This window comes from Molossus molossus, unplaced genomic scaffold (genome assembly GCF_014108415.1).
Source record: "Molossus molossus isolate mMolMol1 unplaced genomic scaffold, mMolMol1.p scaffold_m16_p_8, whole genome shotgun sequence".
In the NCBI taxonomy this organism is placed as follows: domain Eukaryota; kingdom Metazoa; phylum Chordata; class Mammalia; order Chiroptera; family Molossidae; genus Molossus; species Molossus molossus.
The window spans coordinates 88,513,768-88,526,472 of NW_023425402.1; the positions used below are offsets into that span (position 1 = coordinate 88,513,768).

At 44.3% G+C, this 12,705-nt stretch overlaps 1 protein-coding gene across 2 annotated transcripts in view; it reads right to left on the bottom strand.

Moving 5' to 3' along the window:
• MAP7 (microtubule associated protein 7) overlaps positions 1–12,705 on the bottom strand; it is a 174,689-nt gene that overhangs the window by 151,809 nt on the left and 10,175 nt on the right. Inside the window, exon 1 of one of the 2 annotated variants that reach the window (XM_036248795.1) lies at positions 844–1,213. The exons of the other annotated variant lie outside the window; for it this stretch is intronic. Within the exon in view, the coding sequence (XP_036104688.1) occupies positions 844–976 (133 nt within the window). The 5' untranslated portion in view covers positions 977–1,213. Of the gene's footprint in view, positions 1–843; positions 1,214–12,705 lie in introns of those variants that run through there. 2 annotated transcript variants of the gene reach the window in all.

A 12,705-nucleotide genomic window follows, 5' to 3' on the forward strand; every position in this document is an offset into this window, starting at 1 on the left:
AAATGCAAGACATAGAGCCCTTCTTCAAAAACGCATGAAGTCGCCGTCTCTGGTAATTACAGCCCTGGTGGTTCATAGCCTGAGTGGGTATGAGATGAAGCTGAACATGATGCAGTGCCCAAGACTCGAGGAGCCAGGGAAGCTGCTGCTTCATTTCATCATCATGAAAAAACAAAACAAAACAAGGCACACACAGCAGACCTCACCTTTCTGCACCCGGCACATGTCAACCTCTAAATGACATTCAGTAGCAGAGTTATCATTGGAAATGATAAAACATCATGGTTCCCTCCCTGTTCCCTAGCTTTGTCCCTTTTGGTTACACTCCTTGTTTGTTTTCCTCCTCTTCATGCTCCTGGAATTTCAGACTAGGAAAGGAAGTAACATCTTGACCCTCTGCCCATGGACAGGCTGCAGTCTTAGGTCACTTGATCTAACTCACCCCTTTCAAGGAGAAACTCACCTAATTAAACAGAAATCACCTGATGTACCTAAGGAAGGTGGGGAGAGGTTCTTTTCAACCTTGACAACTCACATCTCCTCCCCTGATGAGGACAGTCACTGGTACCGGTTTAAGTGAGCATACGAAAATTAAAGCTCTCTAGGTCAAAAGAATAGCTCCGGTCAAAAAGGCAGCTGATCTGAAACCTTCCCAATCTGCAAAATCTCTTCCCCATTTCATGCACACACAGCCCTCAAGTGTGTAAATGCCACCATCAAACTGTGCTAAAAGGTCACAAGCACTCCACACAGTGTGCACCACGAACACGTTTGTCAAATGTGCTACAGGCAGCGTGGGAAATGGGTGGGCTGGCTCCATCCAAGGGTAGAGCTAATGCATACCTTTCAGTCTTCTGGAATTTCCATTCTTTTGCTGTTCATCTTCCTCATTAATGGTGAATAAACCAAGGGGAACTGGCCTTGCATTGGTCTTCTTCAGTCTCTCTTGCCGGAGAGCTGTAGCTGATCCAGGCATACCGCTGCTACTTGTTTTTTAATTATTATTATATTAAAAATATATGCTTATGTAATTGCAGCTCCCAGGAAGCTGCTAGTTTCTAAGCGGCCCGTTCATCTGAGCACTTGTAATAGATCCCCTATGGGTAAACAGTGTGCAGACAGCTGACAGATACTACCAGCCACTTGGCAACTGGGGCCCTGCAGTTCCCCCTCACCTAGAGCAACCCCCCTCCCCGGCCAGCCCCCTCCCACTACTCCCCACAGGCACATGTGCTGGCCCTGACACACACACACACACACACACACACACACACACACACACACCCCCTCCGGGAGAGCCGCACCACAGGCACGCAGGTCCGGATGCCCGTCCACTGCCCAGCCTGTTCGGTCGGATCCCCGCTTCCCCCTCCTGCGGCAGCACCACCTTGCCCCGTCCGCTTCCAGCCACCGCGCAGGGAACAGTCAGCGCACAGCGCAGAGGGGAAAATACGGTCCGCTGCCATTAACAGTTGCCCTGACAACCCTGACAGTCCTAGTCGCCCAGGGCCGAGGGCCTGTCCCTGGCGAGAAGCGGAGCGCAGCCGGGACGCCGGTCCCGGGAACTCACCGCGAGGCTCGCAGGGCGGCGGCCGGCTGCCGGCGGCTCCCTCTTCCCCGCGGCGGCGGCGGCGGCGGCAGGGCGGGAGCAGAAGGTGGTTTTGCTCGCACAGCGGCGGGCTCCCGGCGAGGGAGGCGGGGGCTCAGGGCAAGAAGGCCTTGTCTACCAATGGGGGCCAGGTTTTCTATGGCAACAAGGTGGCGGGTCGCCGGGTGGATGAAGGCGTGCTGGTACCCCAAGGCTCACTTCACACTGGAAAGGCAGCCCAACTTTCCAGACAGTCCCGCACCCCCAGTCTGTGCGGACACAGCTCTGGCCACACCTGTCGCGAGGACGAGCCCCGTGCCGAGACCCTCCAGTGCGGCCAGGAGGGAGGCTGTGCCTGCTCTCGGACCGCAGTTGAGAAGCCCTTCCACGGGCCAGCGGCCGCACACAGCGGCCTGCCGGGGGGACACTGCCTCCAGCCTGTCCGGCGACCGCCCCCTCCCCGCCCCGCGGCAGGACGGTCCCTACAGCAGTGCGGAGCCATTCGCGACACTTGACCCAATTCAAGTCCTTTTTAGGGCTGTTTTCTCCAAAGCACACAATCATGTGATCATTGTTTTCTTCTGAAATAAAGCTTTCTCCCTTTAAAACTCTTCATTTCTAGGCTGCCTAACATTTATGCTGTGTGTGAAAAAGACGATAAATGACATTAGAAGATGCCAACTGCCAAATTCAGAAAATAATTTTTGTTGTTGTTTTTGCCTCTTCATCAAATCCAAGTCTGCTTAGAAAGTCCAAAGCAACCCTCCCACCCCAAACCACTCCCTCACTTTACAGTTAGACGTCCAGATCCAGGAGGGACCTCAGGACTCTAGGGCAAGTATAATATCCTCTCTAAATCCTTTGCGTGGAAGAGTAACTGCAAACAATTCACTTTCCTCTTGGTCCCTTGGCTTTCTCGGTAATACTGGGGCGACAACATCATTTACCTTATCGGATTAAGAGCAAGGATTAAATGAGTGTAGTGCTAGCAGTAAGAAGTACTTAGTAAACATCAGCTGCTTTTATGATAGTTTATAATACATTTGTTGTAAAGAGTCCATTTTGCTTTGTCCTTATTTTCAAGGTGTTTCCAGTTCAGCTATTAACTCCTTCTAGGAGTACCTCTATTTTTTATCTACTCATATTGCCCAGCCCAGTGCTACAAATAACCTAAATGGTTAGCAAATCCATGTTAGGAAAAAAAAAAAAGAATCCTACCCTGGCCAGTTTGGCTCAGCAGTTAGAGCGTGGCCTGTGGACCAGTCACCGGTTCAATTCCGGTCAAGGGCACATACCTCAGTTGGGGACCTATCCCCAGCCCTGGTTGGGATTGTGCAGGAGGCAACCAATCAATGTGTCTCTCTCACATCTATGTTCCTCTCCCTCTCTCTCTTTCCCCCTCCCCCCTCCCTCCCACTCTATCTGAAGATAAATGGAAAAATATCATTGGGTGAGGACTAAAAAAAAAAAAAGAAATGAACAGTCACTACAGATTGGTTAAGTACTTCCATAATTCTCTGTTTGGTAAACTCATTTCTTTTTCTGAATTAAACATGATTTTTAAATGTATTATTTTTCTTTAATCAGATGATTACTAAACACAGGCCAATAATAAACACATATATGTGTGAAATAAAAATATTTTCAAATCCACTTTGGTTTCCTTCTTCCAATTCCAGAGAATCAGATGAGGATTTACACTAGAAAAACACACACGCATGACCCTGGCCAGAAAAACATACACACATGAGGCTGGCTGGTTTGTCTTAGCAGTTAGAGTGTTGGCCTGCAGACCAAAGAGTCCTGGGTTCGATTCCGGCCAAGGGCATGTACCTTGTTAGTCCCTGGCCCCAGTTGGGGTCATGCAGGTGGCAACCAATCAATGTCTCTCTCTCACATTGATGTCTCTCTCTCTTCCCCTCCCACTCTATCTGAAGATAAAAGTAAAAATATCCTCGGGTGAGGATTAAAAAAAACACAAACACACGCACACACATATGCATGTACATATGTAGAGTCTAAATTATCTTTTGGCAGATGGGCCTGGGTTTAATCTTGACTCAAAAGTTGCCACCATCATACAACCTGAGGTAGTGTGGGGTCAAATAAAGAAATATAATAATAGCCCATCATCTGGGAACATGTTCGGCTTTACGTCAGATACTGTGCTAGGTGCTTTAGATATGTGATCTTTGTCAGTTACAATAGCCCAACAGATCAGGAAACTGAGGCTCAAAGAGGTTCAAGTCACACAGCTAGTTAAGTCACTGAGTCAGGATCACATCCAGGTCCATCTCTAGAGCTAAGGAGTTTTCATCCTGCAGCCTATAAATTCTGACTCCAGCACCAACTCAGCTGGCTGAGTCCCACTAACAGTTGTGACCAGTCTCTGGGAAGCAAACAGTCCAAGGTCAAATAATCATAATAAAGGAAGGATTTCCTGCCCCTACCCACTGCCACCCATGAAGTACACATTTTCCACCTCATTTAAGACATATAAATACATTTGAGATTAGTTTCACAAACCCAGTCTTGAATGAATATATGCGTTAACTCTTACTTAATTCTAGGAATACCGTGGCTTGACCCTTGTAGGGGCTACGACAGTCTTCTTCCTTTTATACTCTGACCCGAAACAAAAGCAAACATGGAAAAGGGGATGGGAGGGCTTAAATACCCCCAGAAGTAAAAGCAACACTATTCTGAATCTTCTACTATTCCCCAACAAGCGTTTTCAGTTCCATGTTGTACAACTGACCTTCTGTGTCACCTGCAGATACAGAACTGTAATTCAGTCCCCATGGGAACTGGTGTATGCAGACTTCCAAGTGTCAACCGGGCTTTGCATACCTTGTTAAAATAATAAATGATGTATTAATGGAGAATTTGTACAAACTTGAGAGAAGTGAGACACTGCCTAGAGCAGTAGGGTAGATTTTACAACTAGACTGGCTTTATACAGAGAAAAAAATGTTTGCAGTATCATCATAAATGTACTCACAAGCAGAGGTGGAAAATGGTGCTACTTTTCACCATTGTGAATGAAACCAGCCAACAGGCCCTTGAACAACTGCCATTCCCACCTCACCTCCCCCACCCCGGCCCCACTCCCTCAGTACACAATGAATTTATGTCTGTCCATCTACCTGGCTGCCTGGTGTCTCTAGCCTAGCTCCAACCCGTGAGGTAGGTGAACACGGAGCAGAGTCAGACTTGCAGGGGAGGTCAGCTCATTATATTACCTTGTGACAGCTCCATCACCTAGCTGTCACAAGGTGATATAAATGACTAAGCACATGTAGGCACATGCACACACACATCCACCTTCAGGCTGCTGTTCACATTTAGCTTCCTAAGCCCTTACGTTCTGACGATGAAATTGGAAAACAGCACAGCCCATGAGTGAATCCAAGAACATCCTCTTGCAAAGAGAAATGTGTTTCACAGTGAGAAGCATGCCTAGCCTTTCTCTTCTAAAAGCCTACTGAGCTGTATAGAAACATTTCTGAAATGGGAAAGAGCCTGATTTGTACTAATTGAGGACTGTTGTTGAAAATAGAAATTATGACTGCTGCGTCGAATGGCCATGTAAATGACAGTTCTAGATACACGTAAGTTAATTACTTGTCAGTGGAGCCCAGAAATGCCAAAATGTTTTTGCACATTTCTACATTAGCGGAGATGATTAAGTCTTCAAAACTACTGGGCTTCAGCAATCTTGTAAATATTTAATGCATCGCCCCAAGGTAAGCTGCAATTTACTTCTAGCAGGAGTTTTTTGAAATCCACATTTTAATGCTACTTAAAAAAACACACACCCTAGTATGTTTGAAAATGACAAAGCCAGTGCAGTTGGCATGGAATCAAACAACCTCTGGAGAACATAAAGGGTCCCAGCTGGTTGTCTGTCGTCCCGTTCTTGAAGTTAAAGGGTTTCCTAGAACGGTGCCACTTCCTGATGGCTTCTGTGTCCATAAAGGCACCACAATCTGACATCTTAAAGCATTATTCAGAGGTTCCAACAGACTGTTGGACAAAGAAATACTGCACAAAGAAAGACTGCCCCTTTGAAAGGAAAACAAAAAGCAGGTTTGCTTTGATCTTCATTTTACCACCTTCTGTTAACAGGCAAATTAAAAAAACAAAAACAGTAAATAACTACTGCAGTAGTGACATGCCATCAATGAAGAGGTACTAGGTCCCCAACGTGCCTTTTATTCCGTTTCTATAAATCTTTGCTGCAAGGTGAATCTTTTACAGTGCCTGCAGAATCCAATTCCCCATGTCTGCTCCACCACAAACACATTTTAAACCCAAGTGTCATTTATCCGAATGAAAGGTGTGGATACTAAGGTTTCTTTAAAACCCTTTGCTAAACATTAGTTATCATTAGCTAAGTTGCAAATATTATAAAATGCCACGTTAAACTTGAACCCAGTAACATATGTTAGAATGCCTGTAGGCCCTCCTGTTCATTATTCTCATGGACCACACTTTACTAATGTACATTATGTGAACTTCTGAACTTGATAAAAGTTGAAATATGCCCCATAAGTCCTCTCCTCTAATACTCACACCCTTCTTAGGTTAGAAATCCAATTTTACAGATTCAATCTGAAGCCAAAAAAGTCAACTGCTGAGTTCAATGGAATCATCAGACCCAGGTCTGTGTTTCTAAAAGTTATCTGATTCATCACTGGTCTGTGAGCAGTTCCATGTTTAGTTTCACTTTTGAGCCATTAGAAAGATTTTAAAAAAATGAAGAAATGGCCCTGGCCGGTTTGGCTCAGCGGTTAGAGCGTTGGCCTGTGGTCCGGAGAGACCCGGGTTTGGTTCCTGCTAAGGGCACGTACCTCGGTTGCAGTTTGTCCCCGGCCCTGGTTGGGTTGTGCCGGTGGCAGCCACTCGATGTGTCCCTTTCACGTCGATGTTTCTCTCTTTCTCTCTCTCTCTCTCCCCCTCTCCCTCTCTTTCCCTCCCACTCTATCTGAACAAAAAGTGGAAAAATGTCCTCCGGTGAGGATAAAAAAAAAAAAAATGAAGAAACGGTGGTTCCTTGTCTTGCTGTAGGAGTCACAGAATCATGTCAAGGATGCAAAATGAGGTGCTGTGGGGATGACAGCAGAGGGGAGGCAGCAGCCAAATCATACAACGTTCTCCCACTAAACAAAGCAAGGGGAGCCATTCGGGAACATTCAAGTAGGCCAGTCTGACAGCGGGTGAAGGGTGGGTTGGAAGGAAGAAGGAGTGAGACCTGAGAAAGAAAAACCAGTTGCATAACTACTGTGTCCAGTTGGGGAAAAGAGATCTCAAGTGGGGGCCAAGGGTTCAGATGGCAAAGACAAGAGTACAAGAATCACTCCTGTTGGTGCCTTTTTAACAGGCACCCCTGGCAGTGTGGAGGCTTATTTCAGGGGGGTGACCAGGGATACCAAGTACCTGCACCAGTCCCTGTGAAAGCTGGAGAAGGGGACAATGGACAGGAAAGGTGGTTAATGTTCTTATCACAGATTTAGATGAGAACAAGGGCCTTATATCTGCAAAGGAAACAAAGCTGAGAGATGGTCCAAAATGATCTCAACAGATTGAAATAATGGGCTATAGCTAAAAAGACTAATTTAGTAGCAATACATACGAATACCTCTTTTTATATTAAAAAAGTACAGCTGCACAGGTAGGACATGAAGACCTCCCCACCCTTCAGCAGGTACAAGGAAAGAGGGTCCTCGGACGGCAAGCTCCCTCTACTTGGTGATTAGGCAGTAACAATCCTAACAGCATCATGGGTGATCTCAGCAGACTTCCATCAGGCTGACTAAGGGGAACCGCCTCCGGCAGTTTTTGGTCCTCAGATCACATGGTCTGAGCTAGATATTTCAAATGCGATGATAAATGAGAACACATTCAGAAGAGAGCAGCCTAGGACTTATCACGGGAGGATCATTTGAAAGAAGAGACATTTTCCTTTGGAGAAAATACGACAAGACTCTGAGGAATAAAATAACTGAATTAAAGGTTAATGTACGGAAGGACTTCTACTTTTCGTGTAGTTCTGGAAGACAGACCTAGGACCGATGACTGGAAGTTACCAGGATGTAACAAGCTGGGCTTTCCGTCCCTGAAGACGGCTGTGCCCATCCATCAATCCGGATGATGTGCTGCCTGAATGCATTGTAGACAGGGTGGGGTTTTAGATCTCCAGAGCCTCTTCTGATCCTGTGATTCCATCACCTGATGAAAATGGAAACTCGAGCTATATATCCAGGGGAACACAGTCAGGCAGAGAGGAAAAGCCTGAGAGAGGTCAGACAGCCCCTCCCCCTTGCTGTCTCAGTCCCTCTGCACCAACTGAGACCACACATGGCTTCAACTGAAGGCAGCTCCATTATATTGTTTTACTCTTTCTACTGATGCCCCCTCGCCCAGAGGTTTTAGGCGTAAAGCTAAATAATTCTGGTTTAAAGAGGGCCACACTGATTCCTGCACCTACGGCTTGCAGACTGCCCTCACTCTCTCTCTTACCTGCAGACCTCTAGGGAAGGGGAGATGAAGATGGATAAGATGCATTTTCCCTAATGACACAACCTTTAATGGGTGGATCACTATGGCGATGTGACTTGAGAGATGACATCTAAAGGTCTGTGAGAGAAAAGCAATGCTAAAGAATAGTAAACCAATTCCATTTATTGCTTTACGGGCACGTCAGGGAGAATGACAGGCCGAAGTCTTCAGGCCAGTAAAGAAGTGAACAGGTGAAGGACACGTGCTTTAGAAAATACTGAGACGTTTTCCCAGTCCTGTTCTCCGACAGCTATTCTTCCCACTTTTCTCCTACAATTCCCTAGAATTAAAGCTGACATCAATTTATTTTTTTTTTTTCCAGTTTAGGAAGGTTTAATATCCTCTGTTTTGACTTTAAAATTAGATTAAATTAATCTAAAATTCTCTCTCTTAAAAAACAATGAAGACGTTTTTCCATAATTCTGGGGGTAAACGGTTGATTTTCTTTCTGAGGGTCAATGTTTCAGCCAGGGTTCTCCAACAGCTTTTTTTTTTTTTTTTTTTGGTTCTGTTTCTCTGGAGAAAAATATAATATACATTTTATATATATGTAGATTTACATCAAGGAATAATGGCTGCTGTGACTGCAGAGGCTGGCAAGCCCAGCTTTTGAAGGGAGGCCAGGAGGCTGACATCTCCAGCAGGATGTCTATGCTACAGCCTTGAGGCAAAAGTCCTTCTTTTCTGGGAAACCGGACCTTCAACTGGTTGGATTAGGCCCTCTCTATATGACCAAGGGTAATCTCTTTACTTAAAGTCGACTGACTGCAACTGTTAATCTTATCTGCAAATACCTTCCCAGCAACCTCTAGACCAGTGTTTGACTAAAAATCCGGACACTGTGGCGCAGTAGCCAAGTTGACATCAAATTAACCATCAAGGTCAGTGACCCGAGAGAGAGTAAGACGCTCCATTCCCACGCTGAAATCAACATGCTGCAAATAAAACCATGCCATGAAAAAAATCTAAGGTCTACGTGCCAGCGATCACATTCTTCACTAAAAACTATTTAACTCAAATCATTGTCCAATATTACAATGCTCTTTTAAAGTAATATTCATAAATTGGGGTCAGGACATCTCAGAATGGACCTATAAAATCCCCTTTTGTTTTCACTAATGATCTCTTACTGAGAATTCAATATAGGTCAGCTTCAAAGCATTACCAAATAAATTCTTTTTATCATTATAGTGAAGACCAAGCAATCTGGTTGTCTCAACATTAAACGGTTTAGAAAGTGCAGATATGACCACTTAAAACACAACAACCCATCCTTGTTGTCATGGAACAGCCTCACTCAAGTAGAAGAAACTGAAGTATGTAGACATGTGGACGAGGGTGGGTGGAATTAGATACGCTTTTCATGAGAAAATCAAGTGTGTATGAAGGTTTGAGGTACAAAACTTTACATAGTTACTGGTTTATTTGATAACTGAAGCCAACGCTGTCAAAAAAAAATTATATACAGTTCTCCGATAATTCCCTGAAATTAACCTAGAGGAAGGACGTTTCCAATAGAAATGCCAAATTATATAATCATAGTGGGTAGGTTTGAGGTTTGGTCATTTTCATTCCGTTAAGGCCCACACTGAAAAGGATGAGCATATCCACGATAATTGTCAGCAACTAACCAGAACACCCAAAACCTTAAGCTAAATCATACAGATAAGAGACAAATATACTTAGGTTAACTAGCAAGCCCAGAAGCTTCTGAAATTTGCAACTGCTAAGCCAAAAAGATTCCCAATGTAACAATAATTGCTTTTAGAAAAAGATAGGAAGCATTCATTTCCAAGAACTAGATATCCAGTTTGTTTTTTGATAAATACATCTTGTTTCAGTCTTGCCTGACCCCAGGCCATTGAGATGTTTAAGGGGCTCCTTATAGAAAGAAAGTAACATATCTCAGAAAACCCTTTCACATCCGAGTTTTAAGCCCCTGTCTTAAAACTCATGTGAATTTTAGACAAGCAACTGAGGAAGAATTATAATTGTAAAGAAATCTTTTTGGAAACTTCCTAAAACCCCACAAATGGACCATTTTGCCTCTTATCATAAGGCTGCATTTCCATTGTTAAAAGCACTAAAATCTTAGATGTATTTTTTAAAAGGGCTGTTCCAGACACATGCAATATTGCAATGAAGAAAGCAAAATCACAGTAAAAATCTCTTCCTCTCAATTTATTTTTTTCCTGGAGATAGTACCACGTGGTTCCTGCATCCGCACAGGCATGACATTTGTCCCCAAAACTTGAAACAAGCAGCGCCCATGTCCCTTTAGAGCCCAGATACAGGCTTTATCCAGCTCATTGGGAAAAGACCTTATTCTTGTTCTCTGTTTACCAACAAGAGGAGGGGGGTTTATAAAGCCAAAAGATGTGTGTTTTAAATAAACTGCAAATTGTTCTATGACCATGTTTCCCGATGGGTTCATCATAATAGAAAAAACAATGTGCTTTATAAAGCAAAACATCATTGTACACTTCCCAGTGGTTGGGAACGTCCAGTTCAGATGTCTGAGCTCCATCTATCTGGGTTTATTCTAATGTTAAGTGTGTTCATATATAATAATATTGTCTTTTTTGTTAATCCTCACCGGAGGATATTTTTTCCATTGATTTTTAGAGAAAGTGGAAGGGAGAGAGCGAGAGAAACATTGATGTGAGAGAGACATATCAACTGGTTGCCCGCCACGCATGCCCTGACTGGGGCTGGAGATCAAACCTGGAGCACAGGAATGTGCCCTTGATTGGGACTCAAACCCACGACCCTCTGCTGCTCGGGCTGATGTTCTATCCACTGAGCCACACCGGTCAGGGCCCTACCTTCTTTTTAATAATAAATTATTTTTATTTAAAAATGATATAAATTTAGCCCTGGCCGGTTTGGCTCAGCGGTTAGAGCGTCGGCCTGCGGTCCGGAGAGACCCGGGTTCGGTTCCCACTAAGGGCGCGTACCTCGGTTGCAGTTTGTCCTCGGCCCTGGTTGGTCGTGCGGGTGGCAGCCACTCGATGTGTCCCTTTCGCGTCGATGTTTCTCTCTCTCTCTCTGTTCCTCTCTCTCCCTCCCACTCTACCTGAACAAAAAATGGAAAGATGTCCTTGGGTGAGGATAAAAAAAAAAAAAAAAAAATGATATAAATTTAAACATTTCAAGGGTGACTGAAGGCCTATTTGTAAACCAGTCACCAGATGAGGAACAGCCTTTTGCTCCTCCTGACATCCTGGGCTCCCCCCCCCCGCAAAACCTTGAAGGCTTCTACTTTCCTGAGGATGCCTTACTGAACCCTCCAACGCTTTCACGACGACACATGCTCTAATCATGTAAATGGTGTAAATATTTGTGTTGCACAAACTGGCTGATGATTGAGACCATTTTTTTCCTCCCTGATTTTTTCAGTATCAGGCAAATGTCGGACCTCATCAGTTTGTTAATCAATGGAATGACACTCACAGACTTGACTACTTTAGGTCCAGCTGGACCACCAAAGATTGAATCTGAAATGCCAAACTAGTGTTCCTTCCTGGGAGGTATCATTGGATTACAAGACTATGGGGTTTTCACATTCAAAGGTATACGCCCTCTCACAGGTCTCCTAGACTAAAAATAGCTCCATCCCTCCCCTGTTCTTTACTTTAAAGCTTTCTTTCTACAGTAGAGCCATCTCTTCTACTTCTGTTTTAGCTCCTGATACTGGGACACTACTTTACAGAGCCTACAGATATGCCCTTTAAATACACGAGTGATCTGCCCTGGCCAGTTTGGCTCAGAGGTTAGAGCATCGGCCCGCGGACCAGAGAGTCCTGGGTTCAGTTCCCCCTAAGGGCATGTATCTCGGTTGCAGTTTGTCCTTGGCCCTGGTTGGGTTGTGTGGAAGACAGCCACTCGATGTGTCCCTTTCATGTCGATGTTTCTCTCTCTCTCTCTCCCTCCCACTCTATCTGAGCAAAAAATGGAAAAATGTCCTTGGATGAGGATTAAAGAAAAAAGAATATCGGAGGGCAATACTCAGAGCATCTAAACCCAGGACCCACCTGAGGAAGTGATATATTTTAAGATTTACTGTTCTTAAATTTTTAAAAAGATAAAAATCTAAATTCAAAATTGAACGAGATATTATTTTCTTAGGGAGAAAAGTCTCTCAAACACATGACCACCATCACACACACACACACACGCACGCACACGCACATATACAGGATAGGTCTTGTAAATGAGCCCCTGCAATTTGAGAAAGTCTCTTCTAAAATCTGTGACTAACACACAAGATGGCTTACCGATATTTTCGTTTTCATTTATGTACTTTGTTTGAAGAAACCCACACTGCCTGCTTCTCATGAAAGCCGTGCAGACCCAAGCTGTAGACGCTTCCTCTATTTTCCTTGCAGAGAAACATGGTCAGTGAACTGACAGTGACTGGTTTAAAGTCAAAATAGGTTTGGGATGTCCATCTTTGTGGTTTAAAGGGAATTCAAGTCTACTCTTATGATTTAAAGTGTAATCTCCAGCAATATTATTTTAGGAACAAACTTCAAATTTGGAATTATAATATAGTA